Source organism: Nesoenas mayeri, assembly GCF_963082525.1.
Source record: "Nesoenas mayeri genome assembly, chromosome: 1".
Taxonomy (NCBI): Eukaryota; Metazoa; Chordata; class Aves; order Columbiformes; family Columbidae; genus Nesoenas; species Nesoenas mayeri.
The window spans coordinates 92,862,342-92,876,138 of NC_137541.1; the positions used below are offsets into that span (position 1 = coordinate 92,862,342).

Below are 13,797 nucleotides of genomic sequence, written 5' to 3' on the forward strand. Positions count from 1 at the left end.
CTTGCTACAACTCCACCTCCTTCTTTCCTGTTAATTGCTGGAGTAAAAGTACTGGGATAGATGATAATGGCTGGAAAAAAAAAGAACGGAATGCCGGGATCCTCCTTTTTTTTTTTTTTTCTGTTGGGTCCTCAGGCACATAGGGGTATCACCATAAAGAACCATAATAATTGTATTATTTTCCAGTTTGTAGAAAGGGAATAAAGATAAAGAAGTGTTCAAGGGCTGGTTCATTCATCTTAGTAAGAGCAACAACATCAAACAGCATCTCAAAGGCAAATTATTTCTTTGCTGGTATCTTCATAATCTGCTGCTTTTGGGACAAACCATACAAATCATTGATTTTGTCCTTCCCCAGGGTAAGAATGAGAATGAATATAACTTCTAGTTGTATACTGCACAGAATATTGCATCAAAAGAAATTATGCTTCTTACAGCCAATTTTACAAATCAAAAATCACAAATGTGAGAGCCATGTGAATGACAAATTTGGTCCAAGCTGTTTCCCAAGCTCAGTTAAAACTCAAGCAACAACAAATAGGGGTTTGAGTGTACAGCTCTGTGAGGCAGACACTTCATACACCTCTCAGGATCTAGAATTTTAATGGTTACTTTCCAACTCAAACAGCTGAAAGACTGGAGCTGCTGAAGAATGAAAACAATCACTCTAAGACTAAAAAAAAAAATAATTTAATGCATAGTAAAATTGTCAGATTACTCTTTTTAAAAAACAGTAATATTAGAAAAAGAGAAACACAGTTTCTAATAAGATATTTTTCACATTAGAAAAGGTTTCTTAAAATAAACTTGTCTATCCAACAATATTAACGTTTACACTGGATATAAACAAATGACAAGAAGCTACACATCACTAATGTGGTAGTGAATCTATTCTGTTCCACATAGAGTTAATGCTTAGTTTTTAATTTTCATGTTATAGCCAGTTACCAGTTATAACTCATATGCCACGTTGGCCCACTTGGTCTGTTTAAGTACCTTTCTCTTGGTATTGGTCCATCTCATCTGATCTCTTGTCAACAAGCACAACTATTTTCTGCCTTATTAAGGCAAATATCTCGCATCCGTTCATTTTTATCCCCACTGCTTGGACAGGGACTACAATTAAGGGTATAGACTGGTTTCTCTTTGAATTACAAATATCAGTCAAATGGTTGTCTATTCACTAGTAACAGTAGCTAGTTACTAAAGCACACAACTAATCTGACCCTTGAAAAAATTCTGTGGCATTCAGATGCATTTAGTGAACAAAACATGTTTCTTCCCAATATTTTTTCCTTTGTTTCTCTCTACATTATCCACGTATCTCGGAAGACTGCAGGATGAACAATGGAATCATGAGAACTGAAGTTCACTTAAGAAGCTAGTGTAAAGGTCTTACACATAATTCAAGAAAATAGAGAGGATATATAAGTTTTCAGGCTGTTTTATGAGGAAAGAACAATGGGGAATCATGGCAAATGAAATTAGCAGAGGAAGAAGTAACACACATAAGGATGGGTGGAAGCGAGCATTAAGAACTAAGCTATGCAGATAATTTTGGATAAGCTGAGAAAATAAAGGAGCCATGAGCAAGACTGCTTTTAAAGTTCATGCAAGGAGTCCAGATTTAGTCATAAGGCAAGACAAAGCAGAGGTTTCAAAGTCAACAGAGCGTGCATCAGACAAGACACATGATTTTCACATAAGTGAAATGGGTTATTGAGATATTAGGACGAAAATGAAGAAGGAGGTAGAGGTGTTATAGGAGTATAACACTGTTATAAATATACCACATTTTCCATTTACAATAATGACAGACAATATTTACAGGACATCTTTGGAACTGTTTCTACCTAATTAATAGTCCCCTACGCTGGGATTACTAATAGGAGAAACCCATCTCTTCTAGGTGGAGATGAAGATGAGGAGTCTTTTCATCATTTCTCTGAAAGTTAAAACAATGTATTATTAACATTAAAATTACAGTTCAGTTAGATATTTCAGCATATTCTTTCCTGACACATTTACTCTACATTTTCTATGAACCCTGTCAATATCTAAGGAAAATTTACACTGAGAATTGGAACTCATGACTTGTTGCTGCCTTGATATGAGTACCAAAAAAATCAATATGCGTTAATTGCACACCTTACTGGTTTACCCAGTATGGTGATGTGTTACCCTAGAATTATTTTGAAAGCACAGAGGTGTGGCTCAGTAAGTTGAACTAGGGGAAAGCAGCTCCATGTGTTGTTCTCAGTAAAGCTGCAAGGCTCATAGAACTTTTATGCTGACAAAGAACTTCTATACAAGATAAATCTAATTGCATTAGAATCACTACCTTGTCACTGGTAGTCATTGGAATCACTACCTAGAAAACCTGGAAGAATGAATGTTTAGCTCATTTAGAAGATGTCTCTTATGCATAATACATTTTCGAAAAAATACTCTGAAAAGACAAAAATCAGGAGGCTCTTTCATTTTCTGCAAAAAAAAAAAAATCAGGAATTCATTCTCAAATTTTTTTTAGTTTTACTTGGATTAAAATTTGTTTTATAAGCACTCAAATATAAATATAAAATAAGGAGAAACATTTTAAATTATTTGGCTCCCCATTATGGTGTATATATATATATATATATGAGGAGATCTTCTTTGTAGGCATAAAATGCAAGAGGAGATCTGAAAAGTTTAGTTGGAGTCTGCAGCTAACCATTTTCATTACTATTCACTTTTCTCAGAGGACTAGTGAATCCTAGGTTATAAGCTAAGCATAGCAAGACTTTCCTGAAAACCAAATATTTTACATTTTTCTTAATACTGTTGTACAAAATATAATTACTAACAAATCTCAACATCTTTCCAGAAAGATTTCACTCCTTCAAGTACATATGTTTGCTCTTTGTAAAGAAACAGTCCCTCTAATGTACAGCACTTACATGCTAATGTGAGAGAAGTCAGGTCAATCTTTAATTTGTTACATTCAGATGTCCGAGGATTAGAAGTATCATCTTCATCATAAATACTTTGAAGTAAAACATTCCTTATAAAATCTGGGTTCATTGTGTTTTCCATAAACCCCTCCGTTGATGGTGGTACAGAAAACTCTAGCTGATAAAATACAGTAGAGCTTTCATTACTGAAAAACAAAGTCAAGTATGAATGCCTTCAAGTCCCCACTGGATCTTTTCTTTTTTGACTGACTTTTCATACCAATGTTGACATAGATTTTTTAAAAAACTCATTCTAAAGAAAAGCATTATAAAAGAAAACTGCCAAAGATTCCAGTTTCCTCCTCCCCCTCCCTTCTCGGAGCAGCTCTTAACATTAACAGGAACTGGGTGCATACCTGAAGCCAACCTGAGATGTGTTTACAATGCGAAAATGGTAATGGGACACATGTCCTAATGAGGTAAGCTTTGCAGCACTCATGCTTCACAAGTACATAACAATAAGAGGTGTTGCAATACCTCATGCATAGGTAAGCTAAGAACCTGCAGAAATATTTGTTCTCCTGCTAGCAGTACCTGGGACCACCCAGCTGTGCTCCTAGCTCCTCAGCTCAGGAGTGAATTAGGCAGACCACCAAGGTGGAGTCCATTTCTGGAGATTTCATTGCTTGTGGTCTACCAAATCCACTGACTACAATTCAACAGTTACATTTTATACTCATAGAATTTAAAAGGAAGTAGTTGGATGGGAGAAAAGAAGAGGACAGAAGAGGACAAAAAAAAGAAAGAGACAAAGAGGCAGAGAGGGAGACACACACGCAAAGAGGCAGAGAGAGAGAGATCAGCTAGTCAATATGTATGCAGAATTACAGCTTTGTATTTGATGGTCTAAATCATAGTTTCTGCCTGTAAGGCTAAGGAGCTACAGCTCCCTCATTGAAAAGAGCCAGCACGCCCAAGGCTGGCAGTGCAGAGGAGCACATTCCCCAGAGTACCCTCAGGACTGCCCCTTGTCACAGCCCAAGGGGGCTCTTCCTCTGTCCTTGCTCTCTCAAGGGCCTTGGAACTTTGCAAAACTACTTCCCTTGATTTTCTCCCATCTTTCCAATCCCATTTGTAAGAGTGCTTTTCCAGAAGTCCTTGGGGAAGCTTCCTGATTGCCTTCCCTTGTGCCTTTGCTATCTCTCCATGGCACGACCATGCTGCAACCGATTTCTTGCCCCACTTTTCTCACTGCTTCTCAGCCTCCCTCCTGTTGTAAATCTGTGGTACCTCCATAGACTGAAACTTTATAGTCTCAAACACAGCCTCACCTCCATCCCTAGGAAAGTGATGGAACAACTTATCCTTGGTGCCATCTCAAGGCATATCAAGGATAAGGGGGTCATTAGGGGCAGTGAACATGGCTTCACCAAAGGGAAGTTGTGCTTGACCAACCTCACAGCCTTCTATGAAGACATAACAAGGTGGAGAGATGATGGCAGAGCTGTGGATGTGGTCTACCTTGACTTCAGTAAAGCATTTGGCACAGTCTCCCACAGCACCCTCACAGCTAAACTGAGGGAGTGTGGTCTGGATGACCAGGTAGTGATGTGGACTCCGAACTGGCTGAAGAAAAGAAGCCAGAGAGTTGTGGTCAATGGGCCGGAGTCCGGTTGGAGGCCTGTGTCTAGTGGAGTGTCTCAAGGGTTAGTACTGGGGCCAGTATTATTCAATGTATTCATCAATTACTTGAATGAGGGAATAGGGTGCACTGTCAGCAAGTTTGCTGATGACACCAAGCTGGGAGGAGTGGCTGACAGGCCAGAAGGCTGTGCTGCCATCCAGCGAGACCTGGACAGGCTGCAGAGCTGGGTGGGGAAAAATGTAATGAAATATAACAAGGGAAAGTGTAGAGTCTTGCATCTGGGTAGGAACAACCCCAGGTACCAGTATAAGTTGGGGAACAACCTCTTGAAGAGCAATGTAGGGGAAATGGACCTGGGGGTCTTGGTGGACAGCAATGTGACCATGAGCCAGCACTGTGCCCTTGTGGCCAAGAAGGCCAATGACATCCTGGGGTGTATTAGAAGGGGGGTGATTAGTAGGTTGAGAGAGGTTCTCCTTCCCCTCTACTCTGCCCTGGTGAGACCACACCTGGAATATTGTGTCCAGTTCTGGGCCCCTCAGTACAAGAAGGACAGGGAACTGCTGGAGAGAGTCCAGCGCAGGGCAACAAAGATGATTAAGGGAGTGGAGCATCTGCCTTATGAGGAAAGGCTGAGGGAGCTGGGTCTCTTTAGCTTGGAGAAGAGGAGACTGAAGGGTGACCTCATTAATGTTTATAAATATATAAAGGGTGAGTGTCACAAGGATGGAACCAGGCTCTTCCCAGTGACAGCCAATGGTAAGACAAGCGGTGATGGGTTCAAACAGGAACACAAGAGGTTCCACTTAAATATGAGGAGAAACTTCTTCACGGTGAGGGTGACAGAGCACTGGAACAGGCTGCCCAGGGGGGTTGTGGAGTCTCCTTCCCTGGAGACATTCCTGTGTAACCTCATCTAGGTGTTCCTGCTCTGGTAGGGGGATTGGGCTAGATGATCTTTTGAGGTCCCTTCCAATCCCTGACATGCTGTGATTCTGTGAAACACAGCAGACTCCTTAGCCTTTCTCCAGTGCCAGTTTCTGCTGGGACTAAGATCCTCCCTCTATTCCAGCTTGAAGGTTTCCGTTGTCTCTGCAAGGCAGGCCTGGATACTTTTCCTCTTCTTTCTACCACTGCTACTCCTCTGGTTCCACCTGCCTTGGTGGCTGAACTTCTCCTTCATGTGTAAGCATCTCCCACCCAGGCTAGAGTGGCCTCTGCTCTGCCTCTCACTCCTGTTCCACCAGTCTCTCCAACATGCTGTTGCTTTGAGATTTGCTCCCTTTGTCCAAAATAAAGTAAGGGGAAAAGTGGTCCAAACAAACCAGTGATGCAATATTGCTGTTTTGGCTCTTGCAACTTGTAAGTCCCCATCACCTTTAGCTCTATTGGTAACAAAATAGTTCTCTCCTCCCCATGAACCCTGTTTTATTTATTCAAGGCTATTTAAGTGATGCCAATCTCAAGTGGTTCCAGTAGCTCATTTTCCTTTTAATAAATATCCTTAAATGTGTTTGTTAAGGGCTGCACTTCTAACCAAAGACAGAGGTGATACTTAACAGCAACAAAATGTTGCTGTCATTATATATTATTAGCAGCACTTGCCATTTACACTAGAGGATACTTTAACTGGTCTTCACTACATATATATATGTCACTCTCCCCTAAACAACCTTTTTCTTGCAGATTTAAATGTTGCACATATTTACATAGGCATGTGTATGTCTCATCAAAAGCCTGGAATTTTCAGACAATTTTGGTGAAGTTACTTACCTGAAATAAACTACCGGAGGTGACCTAAAGTAGCGTCCCAGAGCTGGAGATGAACTGTAGACATCTATTAACTTGGAGAGAAAAAAAGAAAAGAAAAAAATATTTCTTCCATTCATTCTCTCTTTTCCCCATATGAATGTACAGCAAATCATTCTTACAAGGTATTTTAAGGGGCATAAACACAGGTGCTGAATGTCAAATATCAGCAAATATCTGTCCTGGAAAAGGTACACAATCCTTTTAATCTTGACAGACAAGTTAATCTGTGCATTTGAGTGACTACTATATTACCTTAACACAATGGAGGCATTCAGGGTGAACTAAAAGTATGTGCTCAAGTTGCCATGGGCAATTTATATTGTTTGGCTTGGGTTTTTACTAGTACGAAAACATCTTACTTGGTAGAGGGACGAGTCTCTCTCCTGAGACCTGCTTTCCACAAGAAGTCTAAATCAGTAGTGCTGTGCCTGTTGAGCTTATTTCAGCCAGAACTCAGAGCCATGATAGCTCAATGGAAACAGCAGCTATAAACCCAAGCTGTCATCATGCACTTACAGAAGAATGCGACACACAGGATTTTTAACCCACATTTGGTTTAGGTGATTTTCACAGGTCCCTCCTAACCTAAATTATTCTACTAAAATGGTGAAGACTATCTCCAAACCATTACTCAAATTTAGGAAAAAAAAAATCAAGTTTTTTTTTTTAAAAAAAAACAATGTAAACTGCAGACAATTCTTTTTTTCTTTCTTTTTTTAAATTATTTTTTCTAGATCTGGATTTAAAATTATACTAGAAAAAGTACAACTTAGAATTTTTTATATATTTGCAAATGATGAAGTTGCTACAAAGAGAAACACAAACTTCTTAAAAGAGAAAACACTGAATCTATGTTGCAAGCAGAGTCAGCTTTGCCAAGAATCACATCAACACATACCCTCTTAGTAATGTTTTCAGAGAAATGATGTGGGAGACCACACATTAACTTAAAAGTTCCCGAAAAATTGCGATAATTTCCACTATTTAGTAGTGCATCAGGATCCCAGTAGTCATCCTCATCTGTGTAAACATCTAATATTCAAAAGGAGATAGAAAAAAGGAAGAAAAAGTTCCAGTTAGCAGAAATATTGGAAAAAATCCTCCCTATTTTCTCAGAGTGGCTTTCTCACACATTTCCTAGGTAAGGGCTGACTGGGAGTAACAGAAAGACAGTGCAAGTCACCTGAAGAAAAGTCACAGCACAGGGAGGTCAATCACCTGCCCCCATTAGCAAAACTCAGCTGCTTTGGGAGCCTGACAGGCACTGACATCACACCAGGGGACGAAAGTGACCCCCCGCACTTGTTGCAATATTCCAGGCATAACTTCAATCCTCATCCCTGACTCTGTTCTTGTCATGTTTTCTCACTTAGCTACAAACTGGAATTGCCATCTGATCAGGATACAAGTTGCTGCCTGCTAAAATAGAAGCATTCACATCCACTACTCAAAACTCCTACCTCTGTAGCCAACATTGCAGTTCCTTCAGAAGTTTACAGGAATTTAAAGGGTACTACTTTTCAGTTTCTGTTGTTAGATTGTACATATTGTACATTTTTAGAGGACAAACTAAGAGTGAGATACTTACTAGAATAAAGAATTAGGCTGATGAGAATGACCAGGAACAATACTAGAAAAATTGTAGTTATAACCATCCATAGCTTACACTTCCAGAAAACTATATTACCGCATGATTTCCAGTGATCTGTCTCCTAGTTACAAAAGGAAAGGACATGTTGATTAATGATATAAGGCGGGAAATAACATTTAAGGATATCTCTACTATTACATTTAGAAACAAAAAACTCTACATAGGTAGGAGAGACTCAATGGTAAGCAATGCCTTATGTGTGGGGTTCCTGCCCTTAAGTACTGGTGCAGGTGGGAACAGGGACCTCCAGAAGGCAAAGGACATTCACAGTCAGGTTATTACATGAAAGATAGATGTATCATTCCCCATTTGTGCAGAAGTTCTAACTCCTGAGTTGCCCATAAAGCTAAGGCGCTAGAAAGGTGCTTTCACGTTCTTCCAAAGTTTTTTTCAACTACATGGAATTGATTCACTTGCTCCACAAGCTGTCCTTTTAATGTTTGCCATCTCTCCCAACCAAAAAAGTTGTCTATGGAGGAATTTCCAGAATGATTCACCTCTGTGACATTGATCATACCAGTCTGCATAGCTCTTGGATGCCAGCACACAAAACAAGTGGACTGCTATTCACGAGATACTATAGAACACTATAAAATAATTGAGACTTTTACAGCTGACTCCCTTTTCCTCCAAAAGATTGGAAACTTGAAGGCTATTGAGTACATTTCAAATAAAGTTTACTACAAATCTCACCTGTTCTAGGAGATCACAAGGAAATTCTCTTCAAAGAAATTGTCCGTGTGCACATACATATAAGAGAGAACGGACAATACCTGGCTTTCTCTTAATTTTAATAAGATTTAAGACCATGGCAGAAGTCTGATTTATTAGTTAAAGTACTAATATGAAAAAAAAAAAAAAAGCTTAGGTGACATAGCAAAACAAATAAATAACTTCCAGCTCTTTTGTTCCACAGCCAGAAGACTGAAGGAAGAGCATGAATTCATAAGAAAGTAGACCAGGCTGCCTTTGTAATTCCTCCTCATCCACTGTAAACTCCATGTCCTTTTTGACATCAGTACCAGGAGAGGAAAAGTACAAGCTGCAGTTTGTCTGCGCTACACACGTGCAGGTTGGCAGGAAGCAGCTGCCAGCTGGAGGCACTGACCCAGGTCACCTTCCTTTACTTTTTGAACTTTCTAAGAACACGGCATGGTAGAAACCTTTCACTGATTTTAACTGACAACCACCAGCTGGCTTAAAGCTTCTTTGGGGATGGCAGATGAACAGGGGGAGAACACAGACACCCACAGAAAGACCTAACAAGAGTCATTTCTCCAGGAGTGGGGGCAGAGAAAGTGGTCTCTGCAGACACCCCTGCATGTAGAACTTTGTTTTGGTGGAGAATGAAGGGCAAAGGCTGAATATAGTTTTGCTTACAACATGCTTTCAGGTGTCATCGTGTTTACACATAGATATATTTATTCAATTTTTAAAATGTATTAGAAGAATGAAGCTTCAGTTTAATACTTGACACTAGAATATTGGTTTGTATCTGAAAAGAAGAAGAAGAAAAATTGCAACAGTGACTACCGCCTAGAGTACAGCTATGAAATCAGACATAATAATGTCAGTTGAGACCGGCAGTTATCAAGCCCAAGTTTCAGTTGAGCCCCATATTTAGACCATCACAAAAGCATAATTCATAATCACACGCAACAAACTGTCCTGATCTCAAGCAAACATTCAGCTCTCCGGCTATCCTCTACCAGCTGGGCCAACACCCTCTGAACATTGCCCACATACATCGCAACACTGCTGAGAGGAAGCAGTGGCAGAGAAAACCTCTCCACAGGATTGCTGGTTAACCTGCCACCTGAGCAGCATGCAGGGCATGAGAATTTTCCAGCACTCCCTATAGGATAGGAAGCCAGTTGCCAGAATCAGCAGAAACAGAGCCCAGATGAAAATCCAGTTCCGGGAAGAGGAAGGATAAACAGAAACTTAAGGGTAAAGTTTCTCAAGACAGCCGAGAGGCTCGAGCTCACCCCTGCCTCTCCTCTACCCTCCCCCTGTTCCTCTTTGAACCTTGTTAGAATTTGTCTGGCCCTGGAGCAAGCTGACTCAGTTTACCAGAACAGAGGTAATATAGCAGAGAAAATGCTTTTTTTTCCCGACCAGTGGTATGAATCAGCCCGGAGAGATGATCAGTGGCGCTGGCACAAGGAAGCCGCTGCTGTTGCGCAGCCGGGAGCAGGAAGGGAGGGGTGACATGACTAATGCAGCCCCACACTCAGGAGGGCTCAGCCATCCTTACCGAAAAGTGGGAAACTTCTTAGCTCTGTCACAGATATTCCCTCTGCTCTTGTTTAAGTAATGAAAATCACTGTACAAGTCACCTGTGAGTACATATTAATCCTCTGCCAATGTTAGTCTGTTCCATGGCTTTAAGCTAAACACTGTGAGCTACAAACCTCAGGACTCACATGCTGTTCTTAACAGAGGCTTTGGGGCACTCTGTTCATACAAATTTGTAATTGTTAGCAGCTGCAAATTGCTCAAGGATAAAAAGAGAGAGAATCCAGCATGGTCTGTTGCAGGACATTCTATTCTTGTTTTGGCAGTGCTGTTTTTTTATTAATTTGTTCTGAAAGAAAGCCCATTTTTAATATGGGTGTCAACTTTTCTCCTTTCTGGTTTTCAGCCCAGTCCAAATGACAGTACATGAAAAGATAAAGCAAAACTCAGACTACCAATTACAACTTCATTTCCTAAGTTAAAGTTCACAAACAGCCAAGCACAAAAGACAAAAAAGCCTAAAATCCCACTCCAATATTAGAACACTTCATTGTGCAGAAGAAAAGAAATATGTTTAAAAGCTTTTAAGCCTTTACTTTCACATGAATAACTTTTCTCTCTCCCTCAAACAAGAAATTAAACCACCCCTACAAGAAGTTCCTGCAAAGTGTAATTTCCCTTGTTGTGTGGTATTTTCCCCAACAGCAAACATCAAATGAGCAAGTGAAATTCCTACCTTTCTTATTTGAGTATTTAGAGGCTTGCTATGATCTGCCTCATTTTCCTCCATATTATCTTCTTGTAATTCAATAGTTTCGTGCTCCTGACCAGAGTTTTGCCTTTTCATAGCTTCTGTCTCTGCGTGAGGACCTCTGTCTCTGAAGCAGGCACGGAGGCAACTCATTTCCTTCTGGTTTCAGCTGCACTTATGGTCAGTAGCAGTTCTGGTGTGAGGCTGGAGACAGTAACAGGGAGAGTCAGGATAGTTTTCACAGCAGTGATCTCAAAACACTGACAAACGAGGGGAATTCCTTGGAAGGACAAATAGAGTTCTCTGCACTAACTACAGAGAAACAGGAGGTGGAGGAAATATCGATTTGCCTTGTCGCCAGAACTACAGCCTTCAGCTGTGCAACACTAGGTTTTCCAGTTTGTCTGCCTTCCTGTACCTGCCCTTGACAAGCAGGTGACTAAACCTTGAGCAATGTTGTCACTAGCTCAGGCGATTTTGAAAGGAACCGAATTGCTTTCCCTGCTGCTGCCAGCCAAAACAGTAAAATACTATTGCAGTTATTTATACTGCTCAACAAACAGATGTGGTTCTGAACATCACAGACTGAGTAAAGAGCTTGTAGTTCAGTTAGGCTGTGAAGGGAACTTATAGCATCTATCATCTCTTCTATTTTTAGTCTCACTGTATAGTCAATAAAGAAATAAGCACTACTGACCTTTGTAGTGTGAATTTTCCTCTCTCTAGCTGTTATAGAGCCTAAAATCACATGTGATGCTAAGGAACCATTTATGTCTATTCATCTACTATCCAACCTAAACCTGAGAAGCTGCTTCCATGTAAAAAAAAAATTAAAAAAGCAAATTGAAGAAAAGATGGTCTTTAATTTCAGCCTGTGCTCTACAGGGTCTGCTCTTATGAAGCAAATCACAGTGTGAGTTGAGATCTGGTCTTTGCTAGCTTCCCACAGGAGCTCTCCTGTGCTGTTTAGAGTCACTCATAACAACTTACTACGACCAGTGGCTGATTCCTCCCACTACCTCTCCAGCATCCTTTGTCCTACCTTCTCTCATTTCTCCTGTTTTGACTCCATCCTCCCCACAGAGCACCTCTCTCCCCTCTGGATCAAAAGGGCTGGGCAGGCAGCTAGTCTCTGCACTATTGCTCACTCTCTTGTCCCGACACAGAGAGGATCATGCATTAAGAGAAACAAAGCCTCTTTCTCCAGCTTCCTCCCCTGCTGGCTGTGTATCCACTCACAGCACTGCTCCTTCTTTTCCCTGCCAAATGCTGAGGATGCTTTCCCCTCCCAGATTTTCTCCTTGTGCAACTCATCTGGCTGGCTCATCCTGGGGGTTCAGATTCCTGATGTCATGTCACAGTCATCCAGGCAAAGGCACTGCATAAAGCTGAGCACATGGTTTCATTTGACAAATGAAAAGAAGTACAAACTGCATACCTGATGTTTTGGTTCTGGAGAATCCTTAAAACTCCGAAGGACTGAGGATGAAGCTGAGGAGTCATCAAGATCAAAACTTGTGTCTGGATCCACAAGATTTCACCTGGGACATGTTTATTAGAAAAGCCTTTACCTGGTGAGTCTCAGTACTCCTGGTGGGGATGAGCTTCATTTATTTTATTTCCATTCACAGTAAAAGACCTTACCTTCTACTGAATTATCTGAAACCAAACAGTTTTTCTAAGTCAAATGAGTTAATGATTATGGATCTCACCCTACAAAAGCCAAAGTCCTTTTATTTACATCTGTGACGGAGCTCCTTACAAGGACTTGAGTTTCTGTCACATGGGTGATCTAACTTCCACACTTGGTGCCTTTCAGGCATATGAGGTAACTGGCACTTCTGACGTATGGAGCTGAGAAACTCTTGAAAAAAACGGGAAGTTGAGAACTGATCTGCACTTTGTGGCTTAGGCTCTTATCTAAAACAGAACATCAGGAAAACTCTTTTCTTCTGTAGTGAAGACATCTCTAGTTTCAATATACAGGAAAAAAACCCACAAAAAACCAAAAAACAACAACAAAAAAACAAACAACAATGAAAAACCACAAAACAAACAAACAAACAAACAAACAAACTTGTGACCTTAAAAGTGTGCTTATTAAAACAGGCAAATCAGGCTCAGCTTTATAAAAAAAGCAAACTCCAAGGTACAAATGTAGTTCTGATTGCACCTGAGGATTAGAGTTTCAGGGGCACAATCAAATCAATAAAACACAGCCACTTGCATTTTTTGCATGTGTTTATTAAAAAGGAAGATGTGCATGACTGACTAGCTGTTAAAGATATTCAACCCTCTAAAACATGGGCTTTGACTATAGCTTATACAGTAAGTTTGACACAAGCATCGGGGAGAGCGAGTAGGGTGGGGGAGACTGAGGTGGGGGAAAGTGGGCAGGGAATACCCAACACTAATGCAAAGAAAGAAGGAAAAAAATTAAAGAGAAGCCATATCAGTGTTAGATGCAGGAATCTCATTGTAGGCAGATTACAGTGCTAACTCATTCCAGTGTTTTCCCTACACGCTGCCAAGGTGGGTCTAAAACACCATCAAGGATCACATATTTACTTACTGTAGAATGAAAGTGTGCTGTGTAGACAGCAATGACTGGTATTACATTTTTTTTTTTTACTACTTTAAAGTAGTAAAAAATGGTCTTAAAACCACCGAGACGAGTCTTTTATTAAACTGAATACCAACATTCTAAGTCCCATAAACAGTGTTAGAAACCTCAAATCAGCTAGATTTGCTCTGTTGGCTCATCAGA

At 40.5% G+C, this 13,797-nt stretch overlaps 1 protein-coding gene across 1 annotated transcript; it reads right to left on the bottom strand.

Annotated features, from left to right (window-relative positions):
- Positions 1-2,851: 2,851 nt before the first annotated feature.
- On the bottom strand, positions 2,852-11,198 carry LOC308044121 (TPA-induced transmembrane protein; the record flags this gene model as incomplete). Its single annotated transcript, XM_080350597.1, is given in 6 exon segments — positions 2,852-2,883; positions 2,886-3,139; positions 6,352-6,422; positions 7,289-7,422; positions 7,979-8,102; positions 11,016-11,198. Coding segments are annotated over 6 exon segments (783 nt in total). The 5' UTR covers positions 11,184-11,198.
- Between the last annotated feature and the right edge of the window lie 2,599 nt (positions 11,199-13,797).